The sequence below is a fragment of the Lethenteron reissneri genome, chromosome 32, assembly GCF_015708825.2.
Source record: "Lethenteron reissneri isolate LAM-NWPU_2019-01 chromosome 32, ASM1570882v1, whole genome shotgun sequence".
Taxonomy (NCBI): Eukaryota; Metazoa; Chordata; class Hyperoartia; order Petromyzontiformes; family Petromyzontidae; genus Lethenteron; species Lethenteron reissneri.
Window position 1 is genome coordinate 14,297,450 of NC_083810.1, and position 12,619 is coordinate 14,310,068.

General features: G+C 52.5%; 1 protein-coding gene across 1 annotated transcript in view; it reads right to left on the minus strand.

The window, feature by feature from the left end:
* The window catches only part of LOC133350087 (protocadherin Fat 1-like), a 228,050-nt gene that overhangs the window by 40,771 nt on the left and 174,660 nt on the right, over window positions 1–12,619 (minus strand). Inside the window, 12 exon segments of the mRNA XM_061564091.1 lie at window positions 3,914–4,303; window positions 5,178–6,114; window positions 6,116–6,949; window positions 6,952–7,236; window positions 7,238–7,540; window positions 7,542–7,727; window positions 7,729–7,821; window positions 7,823–8,338; window positions 8,340–8,735; window positions 8,737–8,876; window positions 9,163–9,373; window positions 10,147–10,422. Of these exon segments, the coding sequence (XP_061420075.1) occupies window positions 3,914–4,303; window positions 5,178–6,114; window positions 6,116–6,949; window positions 6,952–7,236; window positions 7,238–7,540; window positions 7,542–7,727; window positions 7,729–7,821; window positions 7,823–8,338; window positions 8,340–8,735; window positions 8,737–8,876; window positions 9,163–9,373; window positions 10,147–10,422 (4,567 nt within the window).

Genomic DNA, 12,619 nt, shown 5'->3' on the forward strand with positions numbered 1-12,619 from the left:
CCTTCATGGTGCTTAGCGAGCAGCTGGTGATGGTAGCATACATTTTTAAAATATATAAACTTTATTTTACAAAGAAACAGAACAGTGACCGTGCATCTAAGTTCCTTCAAGGAGAAAGAAACCCGTTTAATTTGGTTTGAAATAAGCGAGTGCATTCAGGACACCGGTCAATACATCCCACTTGAGGCCGGTTGAAGGTCAATTAAACAAGATCCACTCTCATTATCCCAGAGCAATTCCGTTGTTTACCGCAGCAGTGACACCGTCATTCGAATCTCTATAACCGTTATCATCTGTGGAAATCCACTGATTAATGCATTCATAAATGCGTTCAATACACTGAGCTCGTGTGCATTTGACTTTTTTTGCTAAAAATCCTCATGGAGCAAACAAAGTACAGTGTGCGGTTCCCTGTAAAGCCAAAGGACGCAGGTTCCACGGGTCACAATTTTGTCCAAAACAATTTATGGCTTCTTGTCCTTGACGCTGACCCTCGGCTCCCAGTCGAGGCACCCAACAGCTGACAAAAATCAAGGTGATGGAAGCCCACAAATCCTGCTGAGCGTTCCGTCGCCGTCACGTCGCAGCGCACGGACAAAAAACACTCAGCACGGTCACCCCGCCGTGACTTTTCAAAGACGTGGCCGAAAACGTTCAAGACTCAGTCAGACCATAGCGTCCTCCTGAGAGTTGGAATAACAAGGCGAGGACACTGCGGTGGAGATGAGGCTGCCTTTGGGGTTTGACAATTTAACTGTTAAGTGTGCATATTCATCTCCACTCAATGGTTCTCATCAGGACGCCTGGCTGTCCTTACGAAATATATTTTCAAATTAAAAATGTGTCATTCAAAAGGCATGAACCAAGTGATAAAGATTGGCTGCATCTTAATCGAGTACGAGCTTTACTGTCTCTACCCTTCGTTCGGTGTCGGACTTTCATTTTCCGCTCTCTCACTTCTGCAGTGTGAATATGTCGCGTGGAATCAGCAGAGCCGGCATCAAAAGGGGAAAATATCCCTGAATATGGATGGAGGCATCTCACAAGAAAATTAATTAATGCTGCGAGGTACTCCATCTGAGCTGTACTGCATGAGTGGAACAATATAAAATCGGCGATGGTAAAGCGTGGACATGAATTTAGTTTGGAATTCTGAGGTAAGGCAGGTGACCTCCGAGGTCAGAACGTAGAGCTGGCATTGCTGAGATCCTTGGTTGAAATTGAGGCAGCCATCTGTGATTAAATGGGGGGATTCCCAAGTGTGGTGAGTTGATGGGCTCAGCCAAGTCGTCATTGACCGCTCATTTCATGAATATTCACTTCTGCACTTAATTTGGCCAAACGTTCTAGCGTTGAGAAGTAAATAACGGTCTGGCTCTTGCGAGGAACGTTCCTCTCGTACACAGAGGGGGTGGGGAAGTGGTGGCCCTCGACTTGCTGACCGGAGATCACTTGAAGGGATCGCAAAAGGAAGCTCTGTGACATCGGCTTCTGTGGACCATCATCTTTAACACCACGAGTTGGACCGCTCTGCCAGAAATACGAATGGGTCCTTGGTCTCGTGACACGACGTCGATAGCACATTTGGAATAATGGCTCTGGAAAAACATGACAAAAATGCAAGCAATCGTCTTCACCTGAAGACGATTGCTTGTGTGGCGATCGAAACGTCGTGATCTATGATTTTTTTCTACCTACGTGACTTGACCGAAAGAACCAAAGAGTATGGATTCCTGCAGTCACGAAAGCTTCAAATCAAGAAAAAAAATGCATTTCACGAAAACATATTAAACAACCTTCAGCCAAAATTTTTATGTCAAAAATTAGCTACTACTGTGAGGATTAACTTCAAGTCGAAAAAAATCCGCCCATCACCTTTGAAAACAATTCAACTAATACATTAAATCATTTACTTTTAAAGCATACAGTAGAACAAGAGTACACGACTCTCTTGCATGAGTTATCCCATCTCAGATGTAAGTTCAACAGCACCACACTGTGGACTGGCTGGGGATTGCACTTAAATGTTACTTAAGAGTTGTAAGCAGCCTTGTCCCTCTCTCACTGCAATGGACCTGTCACCACTCCGTTTTGGTGAAGGCCAAGCTCATTAAACACATCAAATTCAGAAGATCAGCCTGGGTTTCGACTACGTTTATGAGCCAGGGTTCACAGTCTGGAAAGATCGACCATTACGCAAACTCCGGTCATTTATAATATTTTGTAAGGATCAATGGATGTGTAATTCATATCACTCATAGAGAAGTCATCGATCCTTGACAGGCTGTCCCAAGTTACTTGTCCTCATATTGACAAGATTAACAGGATTCGTGGGAAAACTTTAACCCATTTCTCACAAACAGCGGCTGCTCACTTTGCACCCCAACAACTGTCCGAGAATGTGAGAAGGTCACGGGAATGTTTGACAGAGTCGCCATCAGTGGTACTCAACTTAATTTCCCAATCACTTGCACGTAAATAAATCAAGCCCTTTTGAACAAAAAAGCCACTTTTCAGAGCCACCTGCAGTATTTCCTCTGAGTAGCATTTAAAGTGTATTGTATCTGCGAATTAAGAATAGAAAGCACCTAATTTCTCTCCCTGGGACACTTTCAAAAGCAGCAGGAACAATTATTTTGACTGATTAGCATTAGTGGCAGATAAACCACGTGTAGATGAAAATTGTCTTGTTAAATGCACTTACTCATGCAATCAAACATAATTTGCATGAGCTTCTAGACAATAACTACATTTTAAATAATATTTTTGGGATTAAAATTTATAACTGCCTCATTTAACTGCCTACAATAAGCAAGCAGTGCAAGTAAATACGTTTCGGATTTCTCCACCTTGCGTGCAAAGTGGCAGTAATGTTGAATCCTCAGAGACAAAGATCGTCAAAAATAGATCCAATTATATCTACAGCTGTCTGCCGAACCATTAAACACAAAATTGTATTTGTAGACGTTACATTAAAAAACACTCACAGCCGGTGAGCGAACTTCCTGATTACGTAATTTTTCTTTGACATTTAACTGAACGAGCTCAATACTGGTAGGAACCTCCTGGTTACACCAGCCCACAAGGGATCATTGTGTCCGTCGTGCAGGGAGGGGCTGGGTGAGGAGGGGCTGGGTGTGGAGGGTGGGCTGGGTGGGGGTGGGGAGGGGTGGGGCTGGGTGGGGAGGGGCTGGGTGGGGAGGGGCTGGTCATCCCGTGGTGCCCTTATAAAACTCAAGGTTTAACCAACTCACGCCGGCTTGTGCCCGCCCTCAGAGTTGGGCATGTTTGCGGAATACACCACGCCGCCATTGACCCTGGCCATTGACCGAGCAACCCAACGTTCCTACCAGCTCCCTCCGCAGGAATGTGTTTTGGGCAATAAATGCTTTAAAATGTAATTCTGAATATCTATATTCAATACAATCACCAGTTTGAGTGCAGATTATAACCAATAATATTCAATATTTAATGTGTTTTTTTGTCATTTGCTAACATTGCAACCAGCAGATTAATTTGATTTGTACCACATACATGCTGGACAATGCAACTGGATGGTTATGCCCGTTCTTAAAATTCGAAGACTTATGTTTTAAAATCACTCAATGCAGGCACTTTCCACCCTTTAAAATAATTTGAAAATGGCAGCCCTGTTGGCGATGACTGCCACAACATTGTTTATATTAAATTCCCAGAATAAGGAAACGATAACAACACGCAACGACGCGCACGCAGACACTTGAAACCTAAAACGTTCACAGCGTGACACACCCACTGAAACCGCGTAAACAAACGCACGAATAAACACGTCAACAATTCGACGCTAATCGCGACCGTCCGCGGCTCGCGCAGGACGTGCAATAGGTGGCCCGGCAGAGCGTCCGCCGCGACACGCGGGAGGGGGGGTGGGCACCTGTCAGGTAGTACGTCAGCTGCCCGTTGTCCGGCGTGGCGTCCGCGTCGTCCGCCCGGACGACGGCCACCACCTGGCCGGGCGCCGAGTCCTCCGGCACGTCACCGGCGTACGCGTCGCGCGAGAACCGCGGCGGGCAGTCGTTGGCGTCGGCCACGGCGACGCGCACGCTCGCCGTGGCCGACAGCCGCGCCGGGTCGCCCAGGTCGGTCGCCACGACCACCAGCTCGTGCCCGGCCCGGGCCTCGCGGTCCAGCGGGCGCAGCGTGCGCACCCAGCCGCTCTCGGCGTCCACCGAGAAGAGGTCCCGAGCCGCGCCGCCCTCGACGACGGCCTCCTCCGCCAGGCTGTACGCCAGCTGCCCGTTAGCGCCGCCGTCCCGGTCCGTCGCTGGAAGTCAAAACGGAGCGGCGGGAACGGCGAGTCGGGAGGGCGAACGGTGCCAACTGCGGAATGCGTGCTTGGAGGTGCGTGCGTGTGTGCATGTGTGCGTGCATGTGTGCGTGCGTGTGTGCGTGCATGTGTGAGTGCGTGCATGCATGCATGTGTGCGTGCGTCTGTGCGTGCGTGTGTGCATGCGTGTGCAGTGTGTGCGTGCGTGCGTGTGTGCGTACGTGTGTGCGTGCGTGCGTGCGGCGGGCGGACGGTGCAGCGTGTGGGAGGCAGCACCATGGACGGTGCGTGCGAGTGTCGCGTACGAGGGAATGTGCGTGGAATGCCCAACCTGTCGCCGGCAGAGGGTTGTGCCACCTGTCCTGGCATTTCCAGGATCTTCTTGTGAGTGAGGTAGCCATTCTAGGACAAGCTGTAAGTCTTCCCGGGACATTAAAAGTCCCGAATTTAGTCAGTTGACCAATATTACATCACTTCCTCCCATGAAATCTCCGGGAGATAGCAACCCTACCAGTGGACCAAGTACACTTGAGAGCTATCTGCGTGATCTTGTTTCACGCGATTGTCATGTAAGTGTGGGTTTTCCCCAGCTACTCCGATTTGCTGCAACACTGCCGCAGAAGATGCGATTTCTGCGGCAGTCTTGAACGCTCTTCCTTCCGATATTTGGAAGCCACTGGAGCTTTGCCCTTTTGAATCTCGACTGAAAACGAATTTCTTGACAACTGCTTTTTGAGTTTAGTTGGTTTTCCTTCCCACGCACGGTCGACTACGTATATGGTGCGATAGAAGGGCAACATACGCACGCACATTTGGCGATTGGCAAAAGGCAGCGGTGTGAAGCGAGCATGGCTGTGCGCAGATCCATTACCTCTCACTTGCACGACCGGCACGCCAGCAGGGAGGTTCTCCATCACCACGCCCTCGTAGACGCTCGACTCGAACACGGGCCGGTTGTCGTTCACGTCCCCGACGTGCACCGTCACCAGCACCTGCGCGACCACGTCCACTTCGTCCCGCCGGTACGTGGCTTTGACCCCGAACCGGTAGCTCCTCACGGTCTCGTGGTCGAGGGCCTTGGCCACCTTCAGCCGCCCGGTCTGGCTCAGCACCACGAACGTGTCGTCCGCGTTGTTCTCCGCTCCGCCGCCGCCGGGGACCGCGGCGTAGGTGGCGCTGTCGTTGCCCGCGAGCCTCGCCGCGCCGATCTCGCTGCCCACCTCCGCGTCCTCGGCGACCGTCAGCGCGTAGGCCGCCTCCGTGAAGGCCGGCAGCTCCGCGTCGGCGGGCAGCACGGAGACGGAGACGGGAACGACGGAGTGCTTCCTCTCCGGCCCCTTGTCCTCCGCTTTGACGAAGAACGACATCCGCGAGCCTTCCAGGCCAACGAGGCTCTCCTTGGTGACGATGTGTCCCGTCAGGGGCTGCACTTCCAGGACGTCCTCCGCGGAGTCCGACTCCCCTTTGTAGAGCGTGTAGACGAGATCTGCGTTGCTTCCCTCGTCCGGGTCCGTGGCTAAGACCTGCAGGATCGCGGTCCCCTTGTCCGCGCTCGCAAGGACGTTCCCAAAGTACTCGTTGGTGACAAACGTGGGCTTGTTGTCGTTCTCGTCGGTGGCGATGACTTTCACCGTGGTGAAGCCCACCCTGCCTCCCCCGTCCTTGGCCATGATGTTAATGTCAAAGACTCTTTCCAGCGGGTCTTCTCTGTCGAGGGGCTCGCTCGTGAAAATCTGCCCGTTCTCGTCGATGGTAAACCTGTCACCCGCAAACTGATTCACGATGGAGTACGACACGTGTCCCCAGCGGGCCCCAGTCCTTGTCGGTGGCCTGCACCAAGGTGAGCAGGGTGCCTACCTCGGAATTCTCCGGGATCTCCTTCACGTACTCATTTTGGCCGAAGATGGGGCTGTGCAGATTTGCGCTCTGGATGTTCACGTGCACCTGGGCCGTGCTCGTGAACACCCCGTCCGACACGGAGATGTTGAGGCGGTACTGCGGAGCCAGCGTTTGTTTGCGTAGGTTGGAGATGGAGATTATGCCGGACTTGCTGTCGACCACGAAGTTCATGTGGTCGTTGCCAGAGAGAATGCTGTACTCGAGCTTGTCGGTGTCTGACGCGTCGGCGTCAGAAGCCTGCACCCTGGTGACGAAGTGGCCGCGCGGAGCAAGCTCGCTCACAAACGCTTCGTACAGCAGTTGGTTGAACACGGGAGGGTTGTCGTTTATGTCGGTGACGGTGATCGTCACCGGAACGTCGCTGGTAAGGAAGGGCATGCCACTATCCGACGCCCTCACCAAGAAATTATGGACCTGGTTTTGCTCGTAATCCAGGAATCTGGAGGTCAAAATAAGCCCGCTGCTGGAGTCGATGTAAAAGCACTCGCTGCTGTTCTTCCCGTTGTTGATAATTTGGTAGTAGAGCGCCTTGTTGGAGCCGATGTCGGCGTCGGTGGCGCTCACCTGAAGGACGGAGATCCCGATGAGCGCCGCTTCAGACAGTGTGGTGGCGTAGGCGCTCTGCGAGAAGAGCGGAGGGTTGTCGTTGACGTCCTGAACGAGGATGTCCAGGTTCACCTCGGCGTGCGAGCCCGTCACCGAGTCCGTGGCTCGCACCGTCAGCTTGAAGGTCGTCTGCTGTCTCAGTGGTCCAGCGAGCCGATGACATTCACGACGCCCGTGTTGAAGTCGATCGAGAACTGGTTGAAGGGGTCACCGTCCGTGATGCTGAAAATGAGAGGCAGGCCCTCTGGACTCTTCGCCTGAAGGTTAAGAATTGGCGTGTGCGGCTTAATGTTCTCGGGTACTGACTTACTGTAGAACGGCCTTTCAAATATGGGCATAGCCTTGTTAATAACGGTCACCGGGAGGCTGACTTCGGACGATAATGGAGGCACCCCGGAGTCCGTAGCCACCACGTTCACGGTGAAAGTCCTTGCTCGACATGTCCGCGGTGAAACTCCTCCTCAGCGAGACGTCGCCGCTGCGTGCCTCCACGTCAAAGTACTCGTGCTCCTCCTTCAGCGAGTAGCTCACCTCGCCGTTCCGCCCGACGTCCCTGTCGACGGCCGCGATCGTGTACACGACGCTTCCCGGCGCCGCGTCCACCTCCACGACGGCGTAGTACGGCAGGTTGACGAAGATCGGGGCATTGTCGTTGACGTCCTCCACGCGGACCGTGACCACGGCGTGCGCGATGTTCGGCCGCGCCCGGGCGTCGCTCCTCACCTCCACCTAACACTTCGTAGCGCTCCTGCTTCTCCCTGTCAAACGGAACGCCCGTCGTTTGCAGGATCCCCGCGGTCGGCTTGATCTCGAACATCCCGCTCGGGTTGAGCACGCTGTAGGTCAGCGGCTCGTTCACGCCGCTGCCCACGGCCGCGATCACGGCCAGGACGACGACCTCTGTGCTGTTCTCCAGGAACGCTCGCGGAGTACGTCTGCGGAACCCGGAGTTCGCCGGTGGATATCTCCCGAACCGAAACCTTCACCTGTGCCGTGCTCACAAATTTCCCAGTCGAACACCTTGACCGCGAGCTCGTATCGGCTCCGAAGGTGAGTGGCATTCTGTACCGAGATGTCACCGGTCCGAGCATTGATGGCGAACTTGTCTCCGACGTTTCCAGTCGAGATGCTGAAGGTCAGCGAGGCGTCAGTGTCCGGGTCGGTGGCCGACATGCTCAGCAGGCGGACGCCGCTGTAGGTCGGCGTGAGCAGCACCGTCTCGTACACGGACCTCGAGAATATTGGCGGAGAGTCGTTGGCGTCCAGCACCGTGATGGTCACGTTGGCGGGCGTTTCGGCGGAAAGCTTCGGGCTGCCGCTGTCCGACACGCGCACCTGGAAGTGGAACTCGGGCGTCTTTTCGTGATCGAGCACCTTGATCATCTTGATGGCCCCCGTGCTGGAATCGATGGAAAAGTACGTCTGGGCTTCGTGCTCGACGATCTGATAGACGAGCAGCGAGTTCTGTTCACTGTCCAGGTCGGTGGCGCGGATGACGAGGGGGACGTTCTTGTCGTTGAGCACCACAGGTGTGTGCCTGCGCCTCCTCGCTGACGACCCCGCGGTACTGCGAGCGATCGAACACGGGCGCATTGTCGTTCTCGTCGCTCAGGTGGATCGACACGGACGCATTGGTCGAGAGCCCCACCATGTTTGTGGCCTGTATTGTCAGTTGGTACGATGGCTTCCGTTCATAGTCCAGGAGCTCTTTGGTGGTGATGACCCCGGAGGTCGGATTCACGTAAAAGGTATCCTCAAAATTCCCGTCCCTTATTTCGTAATTGACCGTCGAGCGACTGGAGGCCGTCACCATGAGCACGAAGCTCCCGGGCCTGGCACCTTCGCTGACCTCCGCCGAGTAGTCTTTGGAGGTGAATCTCGGCGGGGCGTTGTCCGCGACGGTGACGAGTACGCGGACGGCGGCTGGTGGCGCTGCGGGGCGGCTCCCCCCTGTCCAGCGCCCTCACCGCCAGCTCGTAGGCCTCCACCACGGCCCTGTCCAGCTCCTTGGCCACGGAGAGGATGCCCATCGTGGGGTGGATGGTGAACGAATTCCCCACGTTTCCTGTTAGACGACGCGCGGGGCGCGCGGGGCGAGAAAAGACCACCACGAACGTTTTCAAGTAGCACGCGTAAATAATACTGACTTCTTTAGAAAACTTATCCTGTTCCTCACTGCGTTTAGATGCATTTTTACTTATTGACGGTTTTTATTGTGACTAAACGAGTGAATTTGTAGACCAAATGGAATTGTTACCATACATTATGGGGGAAGCTGTAGCATGTATGAGGTGGCTGGGAGATGTGGGTGGGAGAGGTGGGAGAGGTGGCAGGGAGAGGCGGCTGGTTACCGGCTTCGATGCTGTAGGTGACCTCGGCGTTGGGGCCCCTGTCGCGGTCGAGGGCGACGACCTCCAGCACGGCGGAGCCCACGGCGGCCGACTCGACCACGCGGCCCTCGTAGTGGCGGCTGGTGAAGAGGGGCGCGTGGTCGTTGGAGTCTCGCACGTTCACCACCACCGTCGCGTACGCCTTCTGCACGGGGATCTCGCTGTCCCTCACCTGCTTGCAAAGGAAAGTCAAGCAAATGGTTATTGTCAATTAATTTAATAATAATTGCTGCCATTATTTTCCAACGTGTATCCCGCTGCCAAATCCATTCTGAACCCTCGCGGAGCAGTGGACCCCTTCATGTTGATAGAAGCCCTTGATGTGCATGCCACAGAGCGACCTTCGAAGATACCTGCAAGTGACCCCTGGTCTGCACAGTCGATGGAACCACCTTCCCACCCGCTCTGCATATAAGAGTAACGTCTTTCGCACGACAGTCAAATTCATATTTTAACATTAATGGGATTTAGCCAGAAAAAGTGGAAACCAAATGTAATGAGATGTTTTCTTTTGTACTGAAATGGGTGATCGAGCTGAAACCATCAATCCACTATTCGCTTGAGAAGCCAGTTTAAGCACAGACCTGGATTCGAACCCATGTCCTTGAGCCATGTGGCCACCTCAATGTGACATGTGTCTATGCTTGGTGCCAGAAACTGCGGGTGCCACCGTGGCCATTCGAGGCAGTGATGAGGTGCAGAGAATCCCACCACCCAGAAGAGCAATATACGGCAATGCCCAGCCAGCTCTGAGGCAGTGTGGGAAATTCCACATTCCCTCGGCACAAATCCAACACCTTCAGTTAACGATGAGAAGCCCAACGCAGCGGGAGCATTCACGCAGGCTGCACACAAATAAAATGCAACCACAAAGCAGCGCCCCCCTCCCGCCACCGCCCCCACACCCCCTGTGCGTGCCTCTCTGTGAAGCAGCAACGTCGTTACCATGACGGTGAGGATGTGGCTCTGCTTGGTCTCGTGGTCCAGGCTCTCGACGGTGGAGAGCGCGCCCGTGTTGTAGTCGAGCTTGAACTTGCGCAGGCTGGCGACGTCGGTGCTGCTCACGATGGAGAAGGTGAGCGAGCTCGTGTCGTCGCGGTCCGTCGCGTTCAGCCGCAGGATCTCCGTGTTGGGAGGCGTCTCCTCGGAGACGCTCACCTCGTAGCGCGTCCGCGAGAACTGCGGCCGATGCTCGTTGGTGTTGATGACGCTCACCTCCACCTGGGGCCGGCACAAGGGGGGGCAGGGGGGTAAAGTGTCAGCCCCGCACTGCAGATGTACAAAGGCAACAATTTCCCTGCGTGGTGCACATCGATATGCCTGCTCATTTACTCAATCTGAGATTGAGTTTGTGCGTATCCTGCCAATGCATACATGCTGCGGATTAATTCTTTCAAACGCGGCAGTATTTTATTCACTTTTTGTTATTTATTTGTTAATTCGTCAATTTCAAACCAAAGACAAATTATTTTTCGTCCTTAACCAGTTACACATGTAACTGGTTTTGTGAAATACACAACTTTTATTTTTTATTCAACATTCCCTCCACTCACATTGGCTGGCCGCATGTTTTGCTTGGATAATATGAATCCATTCCCATCTATACTAAATTACTCGCTGCGAACTATGAAATATATCATTCATTTCGATCTGAAACCGTTTAAGTGAGAGTGTTTAAGTTGGCACGAAACCCATAAAAACACGACTTTCAACTTGTGAGAGTTCAACCTCTCGGATGTCAAGAGCGGCGACTCCCGTTGCTGCCCTCCATGCCACACCAGGGACTTGCGGACTGCAGCAGCCAGTGAACCCAACAAGCAGAACACTTCATGGGCCACTTGTCGGCAGTCTAAGGGTCATTTATCACAGGTCATGAGGCACAGCTGACCCTAGCAATTACAAGCAGGAGTGGGGGGGGGGGCCCTTCGTCCCGGGTCACGTTTCACTATCATGGTCGACTGCAATAGCCTCAAATTACTGTCAGCAACACGATCCCCGACTCTTGCCCCATATGAATATGTATGGTTGCACTTCCTCTGCACCGTACATAGCTAACCGTGCTAATCGGACATGCAAGTGAATTAAATTTGAGTCAGACTGTACCCCTTTCTGAAGGAAAAAACGAGTTTACACGTTAAATGTGTTACAAGTTGTCCATGAAAGTCGCACATAATGCTCGTATTGATAGGTTAAGTGCAGGGGTATGATGATATTGCACTAAAATCCATGCAAGGTATGTGCAATGCGGTGCTACGAGCAGCTGGGAGGCTTGCATTCCAAATATCAGTCGGCAGAGAGCAGTCTAGGCACAAGGGAGATGTACCACCCAAACGCGGCAAATGACCAAGCAGCTTCACACAGACTGACACGGAGTTGAAAAACTGTGTGACCTTGCCACTATCGCACATTATTAATCTGGCAATTATGCATGACAAAAATTAAACAGCTCAGACAAAAGATTACAAATAATGGAAGGGAAAGGCTGATTATGTCTAAATTGTTAATTATCCCAAATCCTGGCTCTCTGAGAGTGATAGACCCTCGGCTTTTTAATTTCTATTTGCATACACAATTACGTTTACACAATGAAAGGAGTTGACACTCAACAATTAGCAAATAATAACTAAAAGGCTACATTGCAAGCTAGCGATGACGTGCTTTGGAGTAGACGAAGTGGGATGATGTATTTCTTGACAAACGAGCTAAACTTTTATATCTTGATCTCCAAAATGTAAAAATAGCACGCACGTGTGTTGCCCATCTGTTGTACTTATATCACGGCCAAGGTCACACGTGCCCTGCATGTCGTCGTGAACACAAGACCAGTTGCAAGGTGGCTCAGGAGACTCGTAATTTCTGGGTGAAGAGCGCCAAGCCTCTCTGTGCTTGTGGGTTAGAACCTGGGTAACCAAATTCGTTCTAACAGCAAGATGATGGTCTCATCCCAGTGACCAGGTAATTGCACACTAAAGGAATGGTATAAAATGTGATATTTAAACGCAATGAAAATTGCTAATTTGTAGAATATAAAGGTCACGTTTAAATGCGAGGAACACTAATCGCAGAGCGGCAGAGCACGAAGGAGTGCCCGCCAAGTGGTAGGTAAAAGATGAAAGTTGTTATGGAAGCAGAAGTAACGATGCGAGCATTCCAGAAGAACTTGTCTTCATCTCATGCCATGCCTCCAATATCAACAAAACAACGTTTTGCAGACAGCTGTCAATCCACTGCTGGATGAAGGCCTCCTTGCCCCATACTGCACCTGCGAGTTCGCCATTAGCGGGGGGGGGGGGAGCCAGGACCAGTTAAGATATCACGCGCCACTGATGTTGGCCGTGCCGCTGGCCCTTTAATATCACAAGTGACAATTATTTTTTGGTGACGAAAACCCAGATAAACCCACGGCCGTGACACTGAG